Source organism: Elephas maximus, chromosome 26 (genome assembly GCF_024166365.1).
Source record: "Elephas maximus indicus isolate mEleMax1 chromosome 26, mEleMax1 primary haplotype, whole genome shotgun sequence".
Lineage (NCBI taxonomy): Eukaryota > Metazoa > Chordata > Mammalia > Proboscidea > Elephantidae > Elephas > Elephas maximus.
In genome coordinates this window covers 1,450,669-1,477,069 of record NC_064844.1, presented here as the reverse complement: position 1 = coordinate 1,477,069, position 26,401 = coordinate 1,450,669, and the positions used below count along the sequence as shown (strand labels likewise).

The following is a 26,401-nucleotide window of genomic DNA, read 5'->3' as shown; positions in this document are numbered from 1 at the left end:
TAGGTTGACTGTGAATTTATACAGCAGAAAGGTTGTGGAGCTAGAATCAAGAAATGAAGCGTATCTGCCACAAAAACTAGAGGGGAGATGGGATTGGTTAAGAGTGTCGTGCTTGGGAGAGCCGGTAGCGTTTTGAGTTCGGTAGTTAAGGGTTTCTCGATGACTGCTGAGAGTGAGGAGCCAAAGACAAGCAGCTAGAGGGGAAAGTAGGGCTGGTGATTAAACACTGTCTCAGGCAGAAGGTGTGTGTATAAAGAGTGGGCGTGGATTCTTCTGTCTTCCCTCTGGTAACAGCCTTGTTACTTCAGGTTGCAACAGAAGGACCCGTGAAGTACTTGTACAAATCTCATCTTAACAAGGTTGATAAATGTGATATATACCATTTGCTCAATAAGAGGCAGTAAGCATCAAGGTGATTTTTATGCTAAATAGTTTAAATGATTGAATACCTTTTGCTTAATTTTTTTTTAGAATCTCCCACCTTCAGTTGTGGCTACTGTTGGTGGTAAAATTTTCACATTTGGATCCTATAGGCTTGGAGTACACACCAAAGGTAAGTGCTTTTTTACGTTCCAGCAATAAGAACCTTCAAAACACCCTTATTTGTTTCCATAACTAGAAAATACAGAAGAAAAGCTCCACGATCTCACTCGTCAGAGCTAATGGTTGTTAACGTTTTTCCGATGCTCGTTTTAAATAGTTTCTTCTGTCTGTCCACTGTGTGTGTATACTTCAGCAGAATATAAATGCATGCTCAGTGTTCTCCTCTTGACAGCATACACTTTGATTTGCAGGTGCTGACATTGATGCACTTTGTGTAGCTCCGAGACACGTGGAGAGATCAGATTTTTTTCAGTCTTTTTTTGAAAAATTGAAACATCAAGATGGAATTAGAAACTTAAGGGCAAGTATCCTGTGGTATTTAACGTTTTAGACTCAGTAACAAGTAGTTGTAAAAGCTAGAGCTTATGATTAGTGAAATACCTAAGAAGTTACTGTGTCTCGTTAAAAATAATGCATGCGATTAAGAATGAGGGCTTTATAGTTATACAGAACTGAGTTTGAACCTAGAATCCACCACGTATTTGCTTTTTGACCTTGGTCAGGTCGCCTGTTCTGTCTGAGCCTCAGTTTGCTCATCTGTAAAATGGAGATGGTGATAACTTCTTTATAAGGTTTTTTTGAGGATTGATGAGATAATTTACATAAAGCATGTCAAGTGATGGCAGCTATTAAATGCAGGGTTCAGTCAGGAACTCTTTAAATATGTAAGTCTAGCCATTCATTCAGCAGGTGAAATCTGAGCTCCGGTAATCCATCAGATACTGACCTTAGTCACAGAAAGACAGTAGTAAACAGGACATCCTACATGTGGTGGTGGGCGGGCTGGGGGCCAGAGGGGGAACCTCACTGAATAAAAAATAGGAAGGTTTAATGCAATCTCAAGTGCTAGGATAAGGTTACGCTCAAAAGATCTGCAATATTTCAGAGAAGGCAGCTAAGAATTCATTAGGTTGGGAGATAAAGAGAAGCTCAAAAAGGTACTGTTTCTACTAAATTAATCCAAACTGTATTGAACGTATCGTTAGATTATTTTTTCATAGGTTAGTCATGAGCTCTGGTTATTTTTTAGTTTCTAACACTAATGTTCTTTCTAAATAATCAGTTTTCGAGTTAGGCTCAAGAAATGGGAAGTACCTGAATGATAGCGGCTCTGCCCTGCAGTTTCTGATGCATTTCCTTAGGTGTGTGTCTTAAATGGTACAAGTTGAGGGAAGTAGAAGTACTTGACTGTTAAGACCAAGAACATTGTTACTTTGTTCATTTAGACACAAGTTGGGAGCAAAGGTGTTGACATTATTGCTGGTTAGAAAGGGCGAAGAAGGGATTACACGGATGAGTTATCATTGTTTTCCTCTCTTGTAGGCTGTAGAAGATGCCTTTGTACCTGTTATAAAATTTGAATTTGATGGTATTGAAGTAAGTGTTGTAAATTTTTTTAAATTTATAATTGAACTATTTAACCCATAGTTTTTTTTTAGTTTTTTTAGACTTAAATGTAGGTACAGATAGTCCCTGACCTTCCTCTCTCATCTGTTGACTTCTCATCATGGAAAATGAACCAGCCACCTTAAACTTGTACACACCCTTTTCATTCCCCCGGTCTCCTAAAATAACTACATCATATCGTAATTTTGGCTGGAGCAATATTCAGTGTTCACATTATAATCTTACAAATAGGCTTCAGAGCTGAGTACAAAATATACTAGATTACCATTCCTTGCTGTGTGACATTTTGTTTTCTCAAGAGTTAATAACTAATTGTTTTGGTTTTCTTGGTTTTCATACTTATGACTAACTCAAACCGGGTCTCTGTTAGTTGGCTAAATCACATCTAGATAGGTTTAGATCCATCAAGTATTCTGTCGTCATCATCCTGAGAAAACATCTCCAAGAGTCCCCTTACGCGTTCTGGTACGAGCTGACTGCTGCCCAGGACTGGTGTACAGCTGTGCCTGGCATCTTCCTTTACGATCATCCTAGGATTTCATTTTGCTTTTCTAGAATTTTATTCTTCCCTCTTGATGATCTCTAGTTTTAGTGGAGCTCACCCAATAGCTTCCTGAGAAAGAATGCAGCTTTTTGTGATCTTGCGTGTTTTAAAACGTCTTTGTTCTTTCCTCACACTCTCTTGATAGTTTCGCTGAGTGTGGAGTTCTAGGTAGGAAGTAGTTTTTCTTTGGAATTTTGAAGGTCGTGCTTCCTTGTCTTCTAGCTTCCTTGCTGTTGGAGAAGTGTGATGCCGTCTTGATTCCTCACTCTTTGTACGTAACCTGTTTTGTGTTTCTGGAAGCTTCTAAGATTTTTTTTTTTTTCCTTCATAATTGTGAGATCCATGATAGCATACTTTAGTTATAGGGTCTTTTCAGCGGATATTCCGGGCACTCAGTAGTCCTTTCTCAATCTGGAAATTCATTTCCTACAGTTCTCGGAAATTTTATTGAATTCTATTTGATTTTCTGCTTTCATTTTCTCCTTTCTGTGACTCCTAACATTTGGATGTTGGACTGGTCTTTTTTTTTTTTTTTCTTTTAGTCTCTTCCTTTTCACTTATTAACCATCCCTTCATCTTTTTTGTTCCGCTTTTGGGGTTTTCTTATCTTCCAAACTTTCTCTTGTTTCTCATTTCTGTTGTCATATTTTTAATTTCTGTGGATACTGTTCTAATTTTCTAATTTTCCTTTTTCTTTGTGATGTATTTATTTGCAGCCTCCTGTCCTTAATTTCTGGATGCAGCGTTTCTCATCTCTGCTTTCTTAGATCTGCTGGGTCTGCTACCACTTGTTGCACAGCTTTCCAGCTGCCATGCTTTGTGCCTCTTGTTCTCCTTGCCCTAATGCGTCACACCTTTAAAAACAGTAAAACTAGATCTAAAAAACTAAGCAAAGATTTACTGCTCCTGTACGAAGCTTTAAGGGGGAGTGAGTGTAGATGCGTGTGGGACCTGTCGTCTTCATCTGGAAACCCACCCACGGGGTTTTGATGTGTTTTCCCGTGTTTGGCGTATATGCTGAATTTCAAATGCTTTCCCTTAATATGAAAAGTTATTTACCTTAACAAAACTTTGCAGTGATTTTCCTATGTGGATTACCTACACAGTCATTTTGAAGTTTTGGTAAAACTTCTCAAACTAATAATTAGAACTTTTTACATTTTTGAGATGGGGAAGGATGGACTGGAAAAAAGTAATGTGTTTTCTCTTTTTCTGCATCTTTCCAAAGATCGATCTAGTCTTTGCAAGACTGGCAATACAGAGCATATCAGATAACTTAGATCTAAGAGATGACTCTCGTCTGAGAAGCCTTGATATAAGGTGTATTCGCAGCTTAAATGGTAAGCTCTTGAAAAGAAATCTCAAATACCTGCTTTGAAGACAATCAGACAAATAGAGATTTTTTGCAGAACTGACTGTTGTGGACCTTTTTTAGGAATTCAGACTAACTCAATTGAAAATGGTGCTCTAATTATCTTTATCCCAACAGCAGCCCCAGGTTATTTGGATCTACTAAGTGTTAACACATATCACTAACCTGTCTTTATCTGGCATCCCTGAAGGCTCAGGTCCACCCAGAGGGGCCTCAGAAGAAAGGCCTGTCGATCTGCTGCCAAAAAATCAGCTGCTGAAAACACTGGAGCGCAGCTCTGCTGTGACGCACTTGGGCCACCCTGAGTCGACTTGATCGAAGCTGATTGAGTTTAACTATCTTTATACAGATAATTGGACCACATATAAGTATCTTAAGACCACATGTTTATATGAAAGGTTGTTTATGTTTATAGTAGTGGTTCTCAAGCTTATGGTCACAGGATCCCTTTACACTCTTAAAATTTATTGAGGGACCCCAAAGAGGTTTTGTTTCTGTGGGTTACATCTGTCGACAAGTTAGAAATAAAAACTGAGAAATTTTTGTTTTTTTATTTAGAAATAACAAAATAAACCCATTTTATATTTTTTTGTGTGAGAAGAATGGCACTTTTTTGCATTTTTACAAATCTTTTTAATGTTTGACTTAATGGAAGACAGCTGTACTTCCTGCTTCTATAGTCAGTCTCTTGTAATATGTTGCTTTGGTTGAAGTCTAGAAAAATCTGGCTTCCTTAGGAGGTGAAAAGCTTTTTCAGGTAATCGTGGATATTCTTTGATGCTATGCTTAAACTTAACCAGTGGCAACTTCTTTTTTCTTTCAAACACCTTTGTTGAGATATAAATACATACAATAAAATCCATCCATTCTGAGTATACATTTCAGTGGTTTTTAGCACACTCACAGCTGTACAACCATCACTATAATCCAATGTTAGAAATTTTCATCACCCCAAAAAGAGCCCTCATCCCCACTTGCAGTCATTCCCCCCTTCATATCCCAGCACCAGGCAACCACCAATCTGCTTTCTGTCTCCATAGGCATCGTAGACATTGAAGGCGTCTCTGTACGTGTCCTGGACAGCTGATACAATATGCCGACTTGTATGTCTGGCCTCTTTCACTTAGCATAATGTTTGTGAGCTTTACCATGTTTACAGCATGTCAGAGGTCCGTTTCTTTTTATTGCTGAATAATTAACAAAGGGATAGTTTCTTAAAGTTTAATTAGAATATGGCATCTGAAACTTACCAGTGAATTCTTATACTCTTATATTAAATCCCATTGGTCTGTCTTCTTCTTTGAATGTATTCTTTACTGTTTTGTGCTACTGTGCCTTGATCCTTTGGAAAATAGTGGTTCACTAAGTTATTTGTGGCACAAATAGTCACGTGCTCGACTACTAGCCAAAAGGTCAGTGGTTCAAACCTACCCATTGGCTCCACGGAAGAAAGACCTGGCTGTCTGCTTCCCCAAAGATTGTAGCCTAAAACACCTACCCATCGGCTCCGCGGAAGAAAGACCCGGCTGCCTGCTTCCCCAAAGATTGTAGCCTGGAACACCTACCCATCGGCTCCGCGGGAGAAAGACCCGGCTGTCTGCTTCCCCGAAGATTGTAGCCTGGAACACCTACCCATCGGCTCTGCGGAAGAAAGACCTGGCTGTCTGCTTCCTCGAAGATTGTAGCCTGGAACACCTACCCATCGGCTCTGCGGAAGAAAGACCCAGCTGCCTGCTTCCCCGAAGATTGTAGCCTGGAACACCTACCCATCGGCTCCGCGGAAGAAAGACCCGGCTGCCTGCTTCCCCGAAGATTGTAGCCTGGAAGACCGCATGGGACAGTTCTCCTGTCACATGGGGTAGCTGTGAGTCGAAAATGACAGTGCCCAACAACAAGTCATTTGGATCTCCCGAGTGTTAACACATTCCATTGTACAATATTAAAAAAAAAATTTTTTTTTTTTGTTATTATCACCACCAGCCCCATTAGAGAAGTCTTAACATATCAGGAAACTGTCAAACTCACAGTGGCGGATACAAGATTTCCTAAATTTAAGTTTTCACTTGAAAGCTTGAGTTTTATTGGCAGTTAATTTGTTTGTTTTCCTTGAATCGAGAGGCTCATTTTAGAAAATTCTACTGAAAACCCAAATATGAATCACCATGGCTTGTTTGTCAGTCGTTCTTGAAGTAAAACCGGTTTCCTTGAAAAAAGTAGCTCGTTCAGCTTACAACTCAAATAATCACACAACTTTTTTTCCTCAAGATATTTAAAGCAAAATTCTGTTTTTTAATGGCCAGCGTGTGACTCTGAAGAATGTATTGTCTACTTTGTTGCCGCTGCCTGATGAACGCATTGCTAAAACACCGAGAGTCCAATCCACACTGCGTTTGTACTCTCGGTGCAAATGTGAACACAGTGAAAAAGGCAAAAAAAAAAATGCTTCAGTGTTATAAAAGCAGGTTTATCCTACAGATTCCCAGGGGTCCACAGCCCGTGCTTGGAGAACCACTGGTTTATAGAACCCTGTTTGACTTAATCCTTGAGTTTGCTGTGCTTCCGGATTACAACAGCGAGTCACACCGTTTCTATCTAAGGTTTCAGTAAAGCACTAAAAATTTTATAACTTGGCAGTATTTGATTAACAGTAAACTCACATGTGGAAGAAAGCTCAATAAAAAGATATTCAGACCCATCTGTTATTTTAATACTGGATTTTATCACCCATGTGCTTTTTAATTCTTTAAAAGTAAAGTGATTTCATATATATATGTATGTGTATGTATGTATATACATATGTATATGTATATGTATGCTGAAATTCAAATACGTGGAATCCTGACTTCCATATTTTTAGCATTTGAGAATCTGGAAGTTAGTAAGGCATAATGAATTAACTGGGTTTTGTGCATAATGAAAATTGAATTCTTTGTCTTTTTCAGGATGTAGAGTTACTGATGAAATTTTGCACTTAGTGCCAAATAAAGAAACTTTTAGACTCACCCTGAGAGCAGTCAAGTTATGGGCAAAACGTGAGTACCCAAGCCTTGTGTTTTATGTCTGCATTACAGAACTATGATCCACGTGCATGGGATAGAATCACAGAAACTCCAAGAGCTGTTCATAGTATTGGGGATTGAGATTCACTACATTGGAGAAGCGGTTTTTTTTTCAGTTGCAGTGGTTATGGTTCTCTGCTGGGTGACTCAGGGCTTCGAACCCCTGCCGAGAACCTGCATTTCTGACAAGTTTCCAGGCTATGCTAATACTGTAGGTTAGGGACCAGTTCTGAGAACTACTAGTAGAGCAGTGGTTCTCAAAGTCTGTTATACATAAGAATCACCTAGGGACCTTGTTAAAATGTCACATTCTGATCCAGTGTGTCTGGGGTGGAAAGGCAAATTCTCCGCAGGGATTCAAACCAGAAGGAAGTGTTTTGAAGCCCTGGTTTGACTCTACTTCCTTTTGTCTTAGGTAAAAGCCCACTGACTTTCCATCCTAGGTTTCAGCCAGGCAGTCAGAATGAGGCAGACCCATTCCATAAAGTGAAGCCCTCTGGTCTCTGAGCTTCCTGTGGATAGGGCCATCTTAGTCCTCCTGCCTACACATCATCCGCAGAGAGTCTGGCTTCTAGTAGGTGTACAGTGAGCTTATTAACTAAAGAGTCCACAGGAGTAGTCTTTTTGTTTTTACCTTTCAACACTTCTAACAAAGCCTGGAACTGCACTCATTCACATCTATAGGGTATGGTTCATAAAAGTCTCATAGCTCAGTTTTGAGTTGGCAAAGAGTATTTTGTATTATTTGTGACTGTGTGTAAGCAGTGTTTGGCCTCTGGCGCCAGGTGTTGCTGTCCAGTAAACGTCTGTGATGACAGAGATGGTCTGTGCCTACGCTGTCCAGTACCGTAACCACAAGCCTCATTTGGCTGTTAAGTACTTGGAATATGCAACTGAGGAACTGAATTTTTCTATTTTATTTACCGTAAATAGTACCAAAGGGAAATGAAAGCATGTCCACACAAAAATTTGTACATATTTTCATAGCAGCATTACTCATAATAGCCAAAAAGCAGGAACAACTCAAAATGTCACCAGCTGATAAACAGAATATTATTTGAAATCATGTACAACAGACTCTTTGGTCATAAAAAGAAATAAAATGCTAATACATGCTACAACATGGATGAACCTTGAAAACATGCTAGGTCATAAAAGCCAGTCATATAAGACCACATAATACATTATTACATTTATATGAAATGTGCAGATTAGGCAAATCCACAGAGACAGAAAGTAGGTGAGTGGTTGGCAGGGCCTGGGGAGAGGGGAGAGTGACTGCCAAGGTGTAGGGTTTTTTTTGGGGTGATGAAAGTGTTCCAGAATTGGTTTTGGCAGTGGGTGCCCCACTCTGAGCACCCTGAAAACCACTGAATTGTATACTTTACATGGGGAATTTTACGGTATGTGAATTATATTTCAATAAAGCTGTTAAAGGAAATTAAGTCACCACATATGGCTTGTGGTTATTCCAGTGCAGGTCTGGGAGGTCCTTAAACAAGTAGAATGTGTCCTTGGGCTCAAGTGTCTCGTATAGTCCGGGTTGGCAGTGAAGGGGTGACCCCAACAACGTGTCTTTCCCCACAGATTAAATTAAATGCCATGTTTCGTCAAGTCTTAGACACATGTTTTTCACGTTTTAACATCTCTGAAATTGGTGTCTTGTAGGTTTTTTCTCTTGCTTGCCTAGTGGGATGTTAAAATAATGCCGCATTACATAATTGAAGACATCTTATTATTAGGTTTGATGAACTATGGTAGTTTTTTTTGTAGATTGCCGTAGAGGATAGGTATATGAGAAATGAATGATATCAGTGGTGTATTCTACTTCATAGAAAGGTATCCGAGGGAGAAAGATGTGGCGGTCTGCTTCCACAAAGATTTACAGCCTTGGAAACCTTGTGAGCAGTTCTGCCCTGTCCTGTAGGGTCACTGTGGACTTGACGGCAGTGGGTTGGTGGTTTTTTTTTTTTGTTGTTGTTATCCAAATTGTGCAAAATACTGAAGTTAATTAGCTTTACACTTGTTTTTAGAATACCCGTGAATGTGATTGCTAATTAAAGTTCTATTTGTAGACCCTCCAAAATACCTTTCCTCCATCCTTTCATTTCTCTCTCAATTCCAAGTATTGAAAGGTGGCAAATTTCAGTGTAATGATATTGGTGGAGCCCAGGTGAGCAGTTGTAGCTGAGGCAGGGTTCTGTGTTGCCTGTATTGGAGGGCAAGGTAGGGGTGAGTTGAGCAGCTTATGGTGGGACCAGCATGAAGGCCTGCCTGTCGATTTCAGTGTGGTTTCTATAGGGGAGAAAAGTTCTAAGCAACAACCTTAAGGAATGCAGTTATCTTGCTCTTATGGTGGAGTGAGTGCTATGGGTAGTAGGCCCTAACAGTAACTAACAAATGCATTAATTTTGCCAGGACGCGGTATTTATTCCAACATGCTGGGATTCCTTGGTGGTGTCTCCTGGGCAATGCTGGTCGCAAGAACTTGCCAATTATATCCAAATGCAGCGGCTTCCACTTTAGTTCATAAGTTCTTTTTAGTTTTTTCCAAGTGGTAAGTATTTATCTGCATACTTGCACTCTTTACTAACTTCTGCCTGCATATAAATTTGGTAATTTAAGACCTCTGCATATGCTTTTTCTGTTGTCTCACATACCGTTTTTAAGTTAAAAATTTAAAACCATGTCAAGTGTGAGGCGGTGGTGGGACATCCAGATGTGAGCTGTTCTCTTAGGGGCATGGTCACACAGGTCTGGCTCTGCTAGTTACTGACTGCGTAGTGGGTGGGTAAGTCATTTAACCAGTCCTCCTGTGTCAGGCGGCTGTGATAAACGGTAATGGTAATCATCACGTGGATTTGTTAGTGGTGTTTTCAGTACCTGTTAGCTTTGCATCTGTTAGTAAATTATGGACGTTGAATCCATGAGCGCAACTGAGAAAAGATTCAGGTGTAATTACAGTTAACGGGCAAATCAGTCTTTGCCTTTTCACAGAACCCTGCTTTCAAATAAGCAGCCTTTTCCTTTACATACTTCCTTCCCCGTTTCTTTTTTTAAAATACCAGATAGCCAGAACATTTGCTCTGGCAGGTAGGAATGATGTAGCATTTCACAGAGTGCCAGCGGTGAGTCCTGCGTGAGTTAATGTGCCTCCTTCGTGTTAGGGAATGGCCAAACCCTGTGCTGCTGAAGCAACCAGAAGAAAGCAATTTGAACCTGCCGGTCTGGGATCCGCGGGTATGTGACTCTGCAGTTTGATTACACCTTTTAGGAAAAGGACATTTCTCTAAATTAGAGTCTAAGGAGAATCCCTCCTGCCCCACTCATCGTTCTTCTCTGTCCCTGCTGTAGGAGTCCTTTTCCTCCCTCTGCAGCTTTTCTGGTGCAGATTTGTATCTCCAATCTGACCCAAATGTTATGTCATTAACAGTCCCCCAGGTAAAACCAGATGAGGCAGTATATCAACCAAGATGCCATAGTCTTACAAGTAGTTAGTTATTAATAACAGGTAAAGTCCTGAAGTGTATCGAGGATCTGCTTTGCAATGCGACTTAACGCAGATTCAGGGTTCCTAGACAGCATAACTCCCCCTCTCTCTCCCCTTGCATTTTAAGTGAGTGAGTGTTCATTTCTCAGAGTGACCAAGGGGAGGTCATCTATTGAGTGGGTGCAGAAAAAGGATCAAGAACCTTTGACCAGAAAACGCTTTTTGCAGCTATGCTACTATATTTCCTTGATTCTAAAAGACCGCTGTTTAGAAGATGAGCCATCAATTTAACATCTTTTCAGGGGAAGATAAACTTCTGTAAAGCTTTCTGTGATTTGGACTGTCAGACACACCTGACTCCAGAAACACATTTAGTTGGGGAGGGGAAGTAATACATCTTAGAAATGAGGAAATGCAGTATTACGTTTATATTCATATTCTGCAGAGCTTTGGGGAAATGAAGTGAGAACAGCTGGAATAGGAACCTAGGTGAGTTATTCTCTTTCTCATTCCACAGGTCAACCCGGCAGACAGGTACCATCTCATGCCCATAATCACCCCTGCCTACCCGCAACAGAACTCTACGTATAATGTGTCCACGTCAACGCGAACAGTGATGGTGGAAGAATTTAAACAAGGTAAACGTGCTGGCCCCGTCCTTTACTTATCCCCACAAGTGTGTTTTTGACAGCAGTTTTACTCTCTATTACGTGTATGGATTGGCATTTAGAGTGTATATAACAGCCTGGTTCTAAAAATTCTTTCAAATGTGTATTTTTTCAGTAATTAGTTTTCCAAAGTATATGAGATTAAGGCCAAAAATGGAGCCAGCCCGGTCTGGTTAAGATTGATTTTTGTGTTCAAAGAAAACTATATAAATTTACTTTTTTTTTTTTTCACTCCAGAATTTGATGGGATTAGAGGTTTTGAGATATAGGGTGTTGCAGAAGTTAATAATAAACAAATAGAAAAACCCAAACCCACTGCTGTTGAGCCACTTCCAACTCAGAGTGACCCTACAGGACAGAGTAGAACTAACCCTCAGGGTTTCCGAGGCTATGAGTCTTTATGGGAGCAGACTGTCACACCTTTCTCCTGCTTGACGGGTTTGAACCACCCACCTTTCGGTTAACAGCCAAGCTCTTTAACCACTGTGCCACCAGGGCTCCTTGGAGCTAATAATACACTGGTCCATTTTCAAAATCTTTCTTTCTTTTTTTTGCTTTAGGTCTCGCAGTCACAGATGAAATTCTCCAAGGGAAATCAGATTGGTCCAAACTACTTGAGCCACCAAATTTTTTTCAAAAGTATAGGTATTTGAAATTTTGTAGTTTGTGTGTGCTTGTGTGTGTTTTAAGAAAAACTTATAAGTTAATATATATTAGGTGACAGCTGTCACTTCATATTTTCAAGTGGAGAACAGCGTGGAAGAAATCTCAAGTAACGAGACTTTCTGTATTCTAGTAGTACCTGATCCAGCGTTAGTGATTTTGTTTTAGTGAGCTTATTTTTAATTGCAGGGTCAGAACATGTTTTTATTTTCATAAACTGCCTGTATTAGCTCTTTTGCTCATGCGGGACGGGGAGGAAAAAGTAATGATAGAAAAGCAGAACCTAACAATGTTTGTGGCTTCTTTTTTCTGATTGTTGCTGAAAATTCTTAATAGACATTACATAGTCTTGACTGCCAGTGCGTCAACAGAAGAAAACCATCTAGAGTGGTAAGACTGATTATTTTAAGATCCCTACCTACTATGTAGTGATAACGGCATATTTATATGGTGCTTAGCCTTGAAAGGAGCCCTGGTGGCACAGTGGTTAAGCACTCAGCTGCTAACCAAAAAAGGTCAGCTGTTCGAGTCCACCAGCTGCTCCTGGAAGCCCTTTAGGGGGCAGTTCTGCTACGTCCCATGAGGGTACTGTGAGTCAGAATCAACTCGACGGCCACAGGTTTGGTTTTTTTTTGGTTTAGCCTTGAAAACATACGGAGCAGAGTTCTACTCTGCACATCTGGGGTCACCATGAGTCGGAATCAACTTGATGGCAACAGATTTGGGTTTTTTTGTTTATAAGACACTTTCTCACTTGACTTTCAAAATTGCTAGATTGTGTTGGTGATTGTAGTACATTACCATGGAGCCATCAGTGTTTGAAGAAGTACCATCAAATGTCTCAGATGCAGAGGTGACACAAGACAAGGATTTACGTACAGATCTTCCCGTTTGGTCATTTCTGAATCCGATTTAGGCAAAGCGAGGCAGTTGGAATGATTCTGATACCCAGCTTCTCCTTCCTGCGGTCTGCACCCTTGCTGTCGTGCGGTCCCCATCAAATATTTGGAGGGAGGAAAAATCTCCTTTTGATCCTTTAATTCAGGGGATGGTAACACGAAAGACTTCGGAAGTTTAGGCTTCTGTCAACAGATAGGAGTTATTTTTGGTCAAGGAGCAGCGAATCCTTTCTAGTGCACCTGAATTCACTCTTTTGCCTCCGGTGTATCCGTGTCTGTGGCTCCATCTGGCAGGAGCTGTTACGGCACCGGAGATGGTTTTGCTTTCCTCAGGTCCGACTTCTGGAAAAGTAAAACATGACAATACTGTCTTATTTTTGCTTCAAGGGATTAAAACTTATTGATACTGGGTTTTTTTTTTTTTTTTAATTGAAAAGAACCTTTTCACTAAAAAAGTGTTTCATTTGTTAACCTGTATCAGGGGTCAGCAAACCATGGTCTGGCCTAAAGCTCTGCTGGAACACAGCCATGCTTATTTGTTTACGTATTTTCTGTGGCTGTTTTTTGTGCTAAATGGCAGAGTTGAGTAGGTGTAGCAGACATTACGTGGCCCAGAAAGCCTAAAATATTTACTCTCTGGGCCTTCCCATAAAAAGCTTCCCGTCCCTCACTTAGACAACACTGTGGAGTAATTCATTGTTTTGTATACCTGCTGTCACAGCACACACAATTAGAATAGCTTTTTCAAGTGTTTGAAAAATTAGAAAAAAATGTTTTTCTTATTGCATGTTGTCGAGCCAAATCCGACTCTCATGACCCTATAGCACAGAGTAAAACTGCCCCATAGGGTTTCCTAGGCGGTAATCCTTACGGGAACAAATCACCAGCTCTTTTCTCTCTTTAGAATCACTGGTGGGTTTGAACCACCAAGCTTTCGGTTAGCAGCCAAGGGCTTAACCATTTAAGTTAGTTCCTTCTGATTCATAAAGTCGTCAGTAAGTTGATGTGTGTGATGGCTGACAGTGGAGACGTTTCTAAGCTTAGTGAGGTAGAGAATAGGGTTGCAGAAATCGGACAAAACTTTCTGTATCTTAGTTGATTCGATTTTAATGAATCCTTTTTTAAAATGCAAGGTCTCGTATTAGTTTTGTGAAAATCAGAACTTGTTTGTTCTATAACTTACGTGCCAGTATTAGCTTTTTTGTTGATGCTGTTTAAACGTAGACGCAGGTTAAGTGGGAAATGATTCAGGACCAGATTAACCAGCAGGTTTTGTTCTTGCTCAAGGAAAGCTTATTTTATGGCCTTAACCCCAAAGCAAGGCATTTTAGACTCAGGAAAGTGTTAAATAAAACAGTTCTACTAAAAAAAGGAACAATAGACAAAAACTAAGTAACTTTTCGTTTACCTGAATGTATTTTAAACAGAGTCCTTAATATACTGAACTGAGTTTTTTCCAAAATGGCATATAAAGCATCATATGTTGTTTGATTTACTTGAGTATAGCTTCCAAATTTAATATGGACATAAAAAAAAAAAATCTTGTTCCATTCTTTTATTCTAGGGTTGGATTAGTAGAATCTAAAATCCGTGTCCTTGTTGGAAACTTAGAACGGAATGAATTTATCACTCTTGCTCACGTCAATCCCCAGTCATTTCCGGGAAATAAGGAACATCATAAAGAGTAAGTTAATGGCTTTTTAGTACTGTGTTTCTTAAATAATGTTGTTTGACACATGCATTGTTTAGGAGCAGTTATGAGATTGTCACTTTATAGGCGTTGATGAGGGTGGTACATTATGTGTTTGAGTATGAGTTGCCTGTTTGTTAAAACTACGTACGCACACTGTTTGGTAGCTCTCAGACTCCAGCAAAAACCTCATCGTAATAGTCAGGGCGTCTTTAAGTGCATATTCAGTAAGTCCTTTTCTAAGCCATTCTTTAGAACAACACAGGGTAACTGACCAGTGTTGTAGATTTCAGTTTTAAGGATTTGGCCAAACCACTGAGAACTGTATTTATGCTTACATAGCAACCAAGTTTTAATTACTGAGTAGCTTTTGTAAAATTGTAAAGTTAATGGAAATTCTTAAATTTTACCTTAAAGCAACAACTACGTATCAATGTGGTTCCTTGGAATAATTTTTCGGAGAGTGGAGAATGCAGAAAGTGTCAACATAGACTTGACGTATGATATCCAGTCATTTACTGATACAGGTAAGACTTTCTCAACCCTGACTGTAGCTCAGTACCATCTGCCTAAAATGTGGCCAGCTGTATTTTCTAAAGTTCCACAATTCGTTAAGTGGATACAGTACGTCCATATTGTATAACCAAAGCATACTGTGCTGCCATTAAAAAAAGAAAAGACGTGAAGAAGCAATCCCTAAGATATTTAAATTCAAGAAAAAGTTTAAACACAGAAGAAAATACTCTTTGATGGTTACGAGGGTAGAGAGGGAGGGAGAGGGGTATTCACTAATTAGATAGTAAGAACAATTTTAAGCGAAGGGAAAGACAACACACAATACAGGGGAGGTCAGCACAACTGGACTAAACCAAAAGCAAAGAAGTTTCCTGAATTACAACCAAACACTTTGAAGGCCAGAGTAGCAGGGACGGGGGTCTGGGGACCATGGTTTTAGGGGACATCTAGATCAATTGGCATAACAAAACCTTTTAAAACATTCCGTATTCCACTTTGGAGAGTGGCGTCTGGGATATTAAACTCTAGCAAGTGGCCATCTAAGATGCACATATTGGTCTCAACCCACCTGGAGCAAAGGAGAATGAGGAACACCAAAAACACAAGATAAATATGAGCCGAAGAGACAGGAAGGGCCACATAAACCAGAGACAGTATCAGCCTGAGACTGGAAGAACTAGATGGTACCCAGCTACCACCGATGACTGCCCTGACAGGGAACACAACAGAGAATCCCTGATGGAGCAGGAGAGCAGTGGGATGCAGACCTCAAATTCTCATAAAAAGACAAGACTTAATGGTCTTAACTGAGACTAGAGGGACCCTGGAGGTCATGGTCCCTGGACCCTCTGTTAGCCCAAGACTGGAACCATTCCCAAAGCCAGGTCTTCAGACAGGGATTAGACTGGACTTTAAGACAGAAAATGATACTGGTGAGGAGTGAGCTTCTTGGCTCAAATAGACACATGAGACTATGTGGGCAGCTCCTGTCTGCAGGCAAGATGGGAAGGCAGAGGGGGTCAGGCTGGCTGAATGGACACAGGGAATACAGGGTGGAGAGGAGGAGTGTGCTGTCACTTCAGGGGGAGAGCAGCTAGGAGTACATATCAGGGTGTGTATAAATTTTTTGTATGAGAGACCGCCTTGATTTGTGAACTTTCAGTTAAAGCACAATAAAAAAAAGTTAAAAAAGTGATTTTCATTGAAAATGGAAAGGTGGCATTTTTTGCTTGCTAAAATTTATTAACTCGGCAAGTAATGTACCACATCTGCTTTTGTGTACTGATTTTTCTCCATCTGCATTTGGAAAGAGTGGGGAGAGCCCAAAAAGAGCAACTTAAGCCATGAATGTAAAATTGCCTATCTTAAAAAACAACCGTAAAGACAATATAGCATTTTCTATAAAAATCCTAGAACTATTTTCAACATGTCCTGTGTTGTGCAGAGAGGGCCCTGGTGGTCCAGTGGTAGAAGTCTCCCCCTCCATGCAGGAGACCGAGCTTGATTTCGGCCTGGGTACCTCATGCGAGCGACCGTCCATCTGTCAGTGGGGGCTTGCGTGTTACTGTGATGCTGAACAGGTTTCTGCGGGGCTTCCAGGCTAAGACAGACTAGGAAGGAAGGCCTCGTGATCTGCTTCTGAAAATCAGCCAGTGAAAACCCTGTGGATCACGATGGTCCGATCTAGTGGTAGGTGGGTCGCCATGAGTGGGGGTTGACTCCGTGGCTACTAACCACAAACGACAACATGTTACATAAAAGCTTGGGAGAAAGGAATTAAAGCAGCTGGACTGTGATTCATTTATCTCCCGAAGAGAGTAAAGTGTAAGTAAGGAAAGAAATAGGTGCATATACTGTCTCCAGATGGATACATAGCTAAATAAAGAAAAACACACAACTGCCTGCTTCTGGGTCAGGGAACCCCAGGTATCTGGGGAACAGGGGCGAGGAGACTTCGCTGGATACTCTTGGAATTCTGTACCATGTGGAATGTATCATCTGTGTTACAACAAGAAGAAGAACCCCTCACCGGATTCCACAGGTGACTGCATGTATGGCCAGGGTTTGCCCACGGTCGTGAAGACGCCTGGCTCTGTATGTCTTCAGTAAGAATCACCGTTGGTGCGGGCTCGCTGACGTGTTTCAGTATCAGTGAGAAGAGTCTTTTGCGTATCTGGCCCCCTGTTAATATCTACCTGAAGTATCTTAGTATGTCTGTGGGATAATTTCTTAACAATCTACATTAGGGTACACTCATACTATGAGTATTTTTGGTTTTGCTCATCTGAGTTTTTTTAATTCTTTTCAACAATCGCTCACATTTATTGTAAAAAATACAGATTCCTGAGCCATCTTCAAACCACTGAATCACATTATTAGGGGTGGAGCCAGGGAATCTGAGATTTTGAACAAGCGCCCAGAATGATAAAGCAGTCTGGAACGAAATCCAAAACCAAACCAAACCAAACCCTTTGCCATCGAGTCGATTCTGACTATAGCAGCCCTGCAGGACGGAGTAGAACTGCCCCATGGGGTTTCCAAGGAGTGGCTGATGGATTTGAACTGCTGACCTTTTGGTTAGTAGCCACGCTCTTAACTGCTGTGCAACCAGGGCTCCTGGCATAAAAACAGATAAAAATTTTTCCATTTTAATTTGGACTTTTCAAAAAGGAGATGGATGCGAAGGTCTGTTTATTAAAGGTTCATAAAATGTGTCACAAATGGGGACAGGGAAGCTCACGATAGTCGCTGTGCAAGAGAACTCTCCAACATCAGTGTCTTCGTGGATTTATAATCTAATGGGGAATTCACCACTAAAATACATGAAGTAATTTGTGTGATTCACTAGAAAAGGACATCATGTTTGATAAGTAGAGGGCCAACGAAAAAGAGGGAAGCCCTCAGTGGAATGGGCTGACAAAATAGCCTGAACAGTGGGCCCAGCCGTACCGAGGGCGGTGAGGTGGTGGCGCAGGACTGGGCAGCAGTAGGCTCTGTAACACAGAGCACCACAGCGAGCTGGCGCTGACTCGGCACAGCTGATGACGACAGTTTGTACAGTAGTTACTAAAACGGGTTTTCTTACAAAGTGTGAAAAGCACAAAGAGGGAGCTTAGAGGTGTGTGTATTTTGGCTCCTGGCAAGGTGTGCAGGGCTGCCGAACCTCATTTCCCCAGCCGTACAGCATGGTCGTGCTTCTAGATGGCTTCTGAAGTCTGCTGGTCTGTGATTGGCGTGGGCTGCAGAAGTCAGAAGAAGCTTCACAGAGGAGCCAGAGCTTGAATTGCTTTTTGGAAATTTGGTGCCAGAAATTAGTTTTGGACAAGTACTTATGAGAAGATTGCCTTTTAGGAAAATAGCAGAAAAGAAGGTCTGAAAGAAATTTTTTTTCATACATTTATTTTGTTGAGTAGGTGGACATGGAAAAACTAAACAATTTTCTAACAGGATTGTGATGTGGAAATGTTTTAGAAATAGTCTGTAACGGTTGTGTGTACACACTAGTGGGGAGATACTGAAAGTGCACGCATGAAATACAAACAGGCCTTGGTTCTGAAGAGCTTCCGTTAACATGTTGATGTTGTTACAGTGTACAGACAGGCAAACAACATAAATATGCTAAAGGAAGGCATGAAGATTGAAGCCACGCACGTCAAGAAGAAGCAGCTTCATCACTACCTTCCATCAGAGACCCTTCAGAAGAAGAAGAAGGTCAGTTTGTAATCTTTCACTTTGCAGTATGGTTCCATTCAGATGAAAGATCCGGGGGCCAAGTTTGTATTCTCACAGTTCCCAAACCTATGGAGAAGAGAGGGGGAAGGTACAGAAAGTTCAGTCTAGGACCAAAATCTTAACCTTCATTAATCACAGAAGATAATTTGCTTATAAGTACTTCAGAATTGATAGCAACTTCATACTCTCATTTGTGTCTTGAAATCCATGAGCTTTCCCTTCTTTCAGCAGAGTCTTTCTGATGTCAGTCGGAGTTCAGGGGGACTTCAGTCCAAGAGACCATCCCTGGATGGGAGCTGCTTGGATAGCTCCCGAGACACGGACAGCGGAACACCGCTCACCTCCCCAGTGTCTTCAGTCAAACCTTCCAAGCCCGACAGTCCTCCCATGGGAGAGACAGAAAGGTCTGCTTTTCAAAACTGTCCTTGCAGTCTTCTATTTAGTTTATTTGAGGATAATGTGAACTTTTCTATACTTTTGCTTAATGCCTTTTTTAACTGTTAAAAGGTTGTACCAGCTGCTAGTTTCTTTCTTGCTTAGAAATCGTTGACAGTTTGTGATAATCCGTTGAGAGACAGCTTAGGTTTATGACACTTGGGACTAGCTAGTACACAGAAACGCACAGGTTTTCTGTTTAAGTTTTTATTTTACTTCTCACTAGATCATCTGCCTTGTTCTCCCCTTTTCCTTCAACAAAATGTAAAAAGAGTGCTTTCAAGAAGTAATATTAAGTGCTAAAAGAAGAATTTTTTAATGAATTGTACTTAAGTCACTTAATGACGACAGTTTAATACTTTTAACAGGAGCGGTGCTGAGCCTGCTGCTGTGGTGGTGGGGAAGCCATTGAGTGTCCCAGCAGCTCCAGGACTGTCTATTCCGGTCATCGGTGCGAGTAGGTATCTAAGCAGCTGTCATTAACGGTTCTACGACTGTGTGTTGGAGGACTGAAACCTTTTTTCCCCTTCAGAAGCCGACTCCACGGTAAAAGCCGTGTCGCCCCCAGCCGTGTGCACCATCCCTACAGTGGTGGGGCGAAGCGTCATTCCCAGAGCCACCACACCCCACAACCCTGCCCCAGGGCAGCCTCACCTGAACGGAATGTCCAACGCAGCTAAGAACGTTACACCCAAGAGATCCCATTCCCCCTCCGTGGATGGCTCTTCTAAGAGGTTGAGAGACATAGAAAAGGTATCAACAGCTTTAGTGGTGATTCAGTAGCGGATCTATAGAAAGTTAAATAACATGAAAAGGTAACTCAAAATAGTACTGAGGAAACTCTAGATTCTTGTAGCTATCTTAGCGTTCCATTAGGATTTGGGTGTTTAAAAGAAGGTTTACAAACAAAGCATATGAATATTACCCACACCCTAAAGGAACAGGACTAATTTTTCATCCTAAATTCAAATTACTAATGTGTCTGAAAACTTGAATGATTCATCTGAGTTTCTCCTTGATTTACACAGAAGTCTTAATTGATAACTAAATAATGGTATTGTGTGTTATGTGGATCTACTCTGCCTCCAGTAGGTGGTAGTAAAACTCTGTCTTATTTGTTAGAATCTGAATTGATTTAACCAAAAAGATCACTCAAACTACAGAAATAAAGGGTGCCAGTTGAATTCAATCTGATTTAAATTCTCTTCCCTGCTAACCCATGTTTGTAGTAGTGATAGCCTAATGACTAATCAGTCTCCCAGTTTAACAGATTTTTTGTAAATACGTGATAACAAGTCATTTTAATGTTTATTTTTTAGTTTATTCGACTTGAATCAACATTTAAGGACGCTCGTGCTGCTGAAGACAGAAAGAGAAAATCCGTGGTAACTATATTAGTGTGCTTCAAAATATTTACCTTTAAAGAGCCATGTGTAGAAACATACGCTGTTAGAAAGTAGGTCAAATTAGATCTACTGTCAAGTTTTGGTTATGTTTTATTTCACATAGGAATTGAGTTCTGGCCACAGCATTTGCATATAGGAAAGAAATTCTCACTTGTGTGTAATTCTTCTGCTCTTAGGACACCATTAGAGGAGAGTCTATGCCTATTCCAACAATTGATACGTCACGCAAAAAGGTAATAATCCTATTCACAGGTAAAGTACTGTGCACTTACAATCTGCAGGTGCAATGCTTATTAAGAGCCTAGCTCTGGGCTGATTTTCACTTATGAAAACAAAGTGCTTCTCATGGCAGCCACCTGTTAACCTGCCAGGTTTCCCAGGGTGTACTGACCATTCTAAAACAAAACAGACACAAATGGAAAGTGACCTCAAGAGCTATTAGTTGTAGAATTGGTAAAATTTGTCTTTTTTGACATAAGAGCGAGTTAACAAGAAATAAGAGTATATAATTACATTAGGATGGGAAACCCTGGTGGCGTAGTGGTTAAGTGCAACAGCTGCTAACCAAAGCGTTGGCAGTTTGAATCTGCCAGGTGCTCCTTGGAAACCCTGTGGGGCAGTTCTACTCTGTCCTATAGGGTCGCTATGAGTCGGAATCGACTCGACAGCACTGGGTTTAATTATATTAGGAGTGATAATGGAAGAAAAAAGTTTTGAGATGTTTAATGAAATGACATAGCGTTAGATTTTGCGTTAAATATTTTAAGAATAAAAGTTAAAGGGGTAAACCAAACAAAAAAAAAGGCAAAATTTTAATAGTGGCTGAGCCTTGGTTATGCCATCATCAAGGTTACCTAGTCTGACTCAAAGCTGAGTTTTCCTGAAAACTTAAATATCTCCCAGGTTGAGTTAACAGCGTTCTTCTCTGTGAACGTTTTACAGACACCCCTGAGGGGTGTCATCTCGGACACACACACACACACACCTCTCCCCAGCCCTCCCCACTCCTTATGAGTCTCCTGTGTAGTGACCATGCTCTTGTATTTCTGTCACAGCTACCCAACTTGAAGGAGGACTGTTTTCTTTACACATTTCTCAGTGCAGAAGTGCAGCTAATTAACAAAAATCCTTTCCTGTACACGCTCAGACTCTGCCTTCCCTCATTCCTCTGGTTTTCACCTCTGTCTTTAAAAAAAAAAAAAAGTCCCCAAAGTAAGAAGTGGACACAGATACCACTCAGCACAGTCTTCAGTGTTTAGGGACTAAGGTATTTGGAGAAAACTTTGTGACTGATTGAGTAGTGGGATCTTTATTATGTGTGTGTGTGTGTATATATATGTTTTTCCTTCTCTGTTTCTGTTTTGTTTTGTTTTTCACTAGAGATTACCCAGTAAAGAGCTACCAGATTCTTCATCCCCAGTTCCAGCAAATAACATCCGTGTCATCAAAAATTCAATCCGACTGACCCTTAATCGGTAAAAGCAGCGCCTCCCCACTCTGGTGAATATGCAGTCATTTAGGGGCATAGAACCAGCCACTCTTTTTAAATAGAAGCGGCTGTCACACATCACCTGGTGAAAGCTGCAGTCGTCAGCCTCATGACCTGGAAACGGGTGTGAACCCTCACACTTTGGCCTGCAGATGCTGTAGCGTTCTCTCACTGATACCACGTACCCGTCTCTGAGGGCCGCCCGCCTGCTGTCAGATCGTCGTCCACAGTATTACGGCTTTGCGTTTGGAGGTTACTGCCTTAACTCAATGCTTGCTTCTCTGTTATGGGAACCAGTTCTTGGCCACTTGGACACTGATAAAAGAAGTCCTGAACTCCTCGCTCGTTTTTTTGTTTTTTTTAAGTCTTATGTTGTAATCATTGTATAGAGCTAAAAAAGTTAAAAAAAAAAAAAATTGTCTTGTAATTTTCCAAATGTTAACACATGTACTTTAGCATTGAAGCCACTTTGCAAAACCTGAGATGAATGAATGTGAGGTATCTTTTCTGCTTTCCTCATCCGTGTAGATGTACTTATTGTCTGTTCTGTCGATTTAAATTATTTTTTTCCAGATTGGCACAAAAGTGTTTAAACTTTCTCGGGTGTGTGCCTTTCTGTCCAGATGTTGCGTAGTTATCAGGGAGGTTAGTCCAGTGATTAGGTACAAGAGTGGGGCACCATGAATTCTTTACGCTTTGCCTCCCATGGAGGCCTCTGAAATGCATCTTTATGAAAAATCAAAATGTCACCAGGACACTGAGAGTCAGCGTGTAAACGGTGAGATTGCCACGTGTCCTATCTCTTGCCATTCTTGCTAGTTGACTGGTATTTTTTACTGAGAAGCAGCTCATTCCAGCATCAACAATAATATAGCATTAAGTATGAGAAACTTGTATTTTTGAGGTATAAAATTAACCTGGCATGAAAATTCCTTACCATTACTCACCCACCACTTGACACCGTTTCTTCAGACTAGGCATGCAGAAATAAGCAGTGGGCTTTATTGAAACCTAGAGGCGTTTTTGAATGACATTGTTACCAACCATTAATTGGCTCAGGACCTTTGTAATTTTTATTTAACTATATGAGTTGTCTTTTTTTACACTGCTTTTTTCAGTGCATTTCTTAATATTTTTTAAGTTTCATGACCGCATGCTCAGTTTATTAAAATCCATAACCATGTAATTCTTGTAATGTTTGAGTGTTTTGTAAATGAAGTCGTATGTATTTTCAGAGTATTTTTGTATGTACTGTAAGATACCATCTTTTCAAAGAGAAAACTTTAAAACCTTTGTTGTCTCTCTTTAGTCTAATTTTTAAAATATGGATTATGCTTGAATTATTCTTAAAATGAAAATGTACAGATGGCACTGTTCAGAATGCCAATAGATGTTACCTTCAGCTTTCACTCAGCATTTACTAGGCCTAGTGGAAAAACCCAAGGTGGCACATTTGAACACTGGGTGGAAAACTCTCGCTTGTGTATTTTGTAGGGCTCGTGGGACACACCTCGCTGGTGGGTAGTAGCGGTCCATATTCTCTTGCAAGCCCCTTGCCGTGAAGTTGGAATCATTGAACCTTGGTTGTCACAGAGCAGGATCGTCTTGTTCCTCGGCCCCCGTGTCTCTAAAGTGGAAATTCTACTGTTTAACTTGTACAAAGGATAACATGAAAAAGCTTCTTAGAAGGGAAGAGAGCAAGGAAAAATAACGGTGGTCCACTTTTACATTGTTATTTACTTTTTACATAACAAAAGGCAAAAATGAAATAACCCAAGTTGTAGCTACCTTGGCAAAGCTGTTCTCTTAGCTTTTCCTTTATTCAAATATTTTGGGATTTGTTCTCCAAATACTCTACTTAAGCAAAAAAGGAATGGTTAGGAAAGGATTGAATAAATGTCACCTGACTTCAAACTTTGAAAAATCCTGTAGTAAGGGATTTGCCTGAATTTTATATATTTGATGTGTTTGCATTTCTGTATTTTAATGTTGTAGCTATTTTCCCTGCTTTTAAAGCAGTCTTCACAGTCTCTAAGAATTTTCTGCATATTCAGGCTTTCCCTAGTACATAAAGCAGATGTTTGGAGTAACTAGTGGAGTTTTTCTTTAGTAAGAAAGCAGTGACACCTCTGTTAAGATAGTCATTTCTCTTGGTTTAAGCATCCATTCAACCCAGGTTAGGACATAACCACGGTTCAGTGTTAGAATCCTCAAAAATAACATTCTTCAAGCTGTTTGGTAACTCAGCCATTGATTAAATGCTTTTGAGATAGTGGGTTTGGTCAGAAATGAAGTGTTTCCGGGACAACAGGCAGAAAATGTTCATTATATCTTGTCACCACAGTATGGGGACCTCCGCTGTACTGGCTGCAAGTAAGTACAAGGAGAAGGTATGGTTTGGGATTGCATGTTATGTACTGAGGTATAAAGTGCATGTGTTTGTATTCAAGTGTACCTAGAAATTTATAAAGTCACATTACCCGTTCTTCAAAGTGTAGATATGTGTTCATTTTCAAAAGCCTGTTACATTTAATCTGCTTGTTATTCACTGACTCGCTATGAAGAATAATACGTATCAAGGGAAAACAGTTCACTGCTAGTCTAAACTTTAAGGGCTTAACCGATTTGAAATACAGGGTACAACAGCTTAAAACCTTATAAAATTAGGACAGGAGAATGAGTTTTAAAAGACTATGTTGGTGCTTAAAGTAACTTTGTCTTAGCATAACAAGAAACATTATTAAAATGCTTAATTTACTATAATGGCAATTAAGTGAAGATGGGTAATGTCAAAATGAGCTAAACTTACTTTCTGCAGCGTCTCACAGTTTGGAAATAGGAATTCCTAACTTGGGGATAACAGCCTTAGGGAACCCTTTGCAGTTGTAAATAGTAATGCTTTGTGTACATCCGCTTTTCTTGGGGGGAGTGTATACCTGTCATCAACTTCTGAAAGAGGTCCATGGCCCTATAAATGGCTCGGGACCACAGCTGTCCAGGACTGAATAATCAACTATTTGAAATATCTCCCAATGTGATGTTTCTGCAGTATATTTCTGAAAATGTACTATGGCTCTTAACTAGTAAAACGGGCTCATGGGGGGCCCTGCAGCACTGAATTTTTCTCCAGGGTCCTTCATAGACTTCAGAAGGAAAACTAGTGCATCGCTATTGGAAATGCGATTACTATTGGATTTACAAATATCTTCATGTTAATTTAGATTCATTAACACGGTAAAACTTCACAACAAATTCAACCTCAAATGAGTAGAATAACTTAGAATGATCATTAGAAATGGTAGAAAATAGAATTAATCGTTCGAGACCTAAAACACTTTGAGTTCAGTGGTATCAAAATTCCCATTTATTCCTCCATGTTTGTGGTTCAGGCCGTAACACACTGAACGGACCAAGAAATAGAAGAGCTATAGTTCAAAAATAAATTTTTTGTATAAATAAAGTTGTGTGTGTTACAGAACTACCTGTTAAATTTTCCAAAGCTTGGACTTTACATCATGGTGACAGTATTAAAAAACTGCAGGCGGTGGAAGGAAACACAGCTCAGTAATGGTAACTCTTTCCTTAGAGTTTTTTAAAAGAATTGTACATCCTTCCCAAATCCCTATTTTTTTCTGAAATAACTATTCTGACATAATTTTATACCAAAAATTAGTTGAACATAAGATTACCATCAAGCTTGCTATAATTTTTAAACTTTTGCTGCATTTTAGCAAAGATCCACGTAATTACCTTATCAAGTACTTCGGATCTCTCTGAGATAAATGGTGCTGTGTCACTGGACAGTGTTATGTAAATGATGCAGCCACTGTTCCCTTCTAGATAGATATGTAGTTCATCTTAATTTTCGCTGCCTTTTTGGATTGTCTTACCTCTTAGTTGTACACTCGAGCCTCATTATTTGTGTGGAATAAATAATCAAATAAACTTGGTTTAATAAATAGGTGTTGATGATTGAGTGATATTCTTTGGGAATAATTCAAAAATACCAGAAATCTGCAGTTATTTTTCAAACTGACAACCTGTTCAGCCATTTACAATTCAGACTCTTTAAGAGCCAGAATAGCTGTATCCACTAATAGTCATTTACCATTGAGACTCTTTAAGAGCCAGATAACTGTATCCACTAAGAGAAGCTGGCAAGTGTTAGCTGCTCCCCCACAATTTCAATACCTGCTTAATATGAAAGCGAAGCTCCCACTGTTTCGCCTCACCTGTTAGATGCTGTCCAGTAGGCTCTGACTCATAGCAGCCCTCTGCACGACAGAACGAAACACTGCCCAGTCCTGCGCCATTGCCACAATTGTTGCTATGCTTGAGCCCATTATTGCAGACGCTGTGTCAATCCATCTCCCTGAGGGCTTTCCTCTTTTTCACTGACCCTCTACCAAGCCTGATGTCCTCCAGGGA

The 26,401-nt window shown here is 40.3% G+C and overlaps 1 protein-coding gene across 3 annotated transcripts in view; it reads left to right on the top strand.

The window, feature by feature from the left end:
• The window catches only part of PAPOLG (poly(A) polymerase gamma), a 33,366-nt gene extending 7,469 nt beyond the window's left edge, over positions 1 to 25,897 (top strand). The window contains exons 4-22 of one of the 3 annotated variants that reach the window (XM_049870416.1): positions 472 to 553; positions 795 to 904; positions 1,927 to 1,980; positions 3,783 to 3,894; positions 6,869 to 6,958; positions 9,404 to 9,542; positions 10,153 to 10,225; positions 10,993 to 11,113; positions 11,704 to 11,788; positions 12,143 to 12,196; positions 14,270 to 14,389; positions 14,813 to 14,922; positions 18,501 to 18,622; positions 18,875 to 19,047; positions 19,447 to 19,535; positions 19,611 to 19,831; positions 20,398 to 20,463; positions 20,661 to 20,717; positions 21,865 to 25,897. In XM_049870416.1, coding sequence (XP_049726373.1) covers positions 472 to 553; positions 795 to 904; positions 1,927 to 1,980; positions 3,783 to 3,894; positions 6,869 to 6,958; positions 9,404 to 9,542; positions 10,153 to 10,225; positions 10,993 to 11,113; positions 11,704 to 11,788; positions 12,143 to 12,196; positions 14,270 to 14,389; positions 14,813 to 14,922; positions 18,501 to 18,622; positions 18,875 to 19,047; positions 19,447 to 19,535; positions 19,611 to 19,831; positions 20,398 to 20,463; positions 20,661 to 20,717; positions 21,865 to 21,963 — 1,977 coding nt within the window. In that variant the 3' untranslated portion in view covers positions 21,964 to 25,897. Of the gene's footprint in view, positions 1 to 471; positions 554 to 794; positions 905 to 1,926; positions 1,981 to 3,782; positions 3,895 to 6,868; positions 6,959 to 9,403; positions 9,543 to 10,152; positions 10,226 to 10,920; positions 11,114 to 11,703; positions 11,789 to 12,142; positions 12,197 to 14,269; positions 14,390 to 14,812; positions 14,923 to 18,500; positions 18,623 to 18,871; positions 19,048 to 19,446; positions 19,536 to 19,610; positions 19,832 to 20,397; positions 20,464 to 20,660; positions 20,718 to 21,864 lie in introns of those variants that run through there. The other 2 variants (XM_049870415.1, XM_049870417.1) reach the window with 2 other exon arrangements.
• Positions 25,898 to 26,401: the final 504 nt, after the last annotated feature.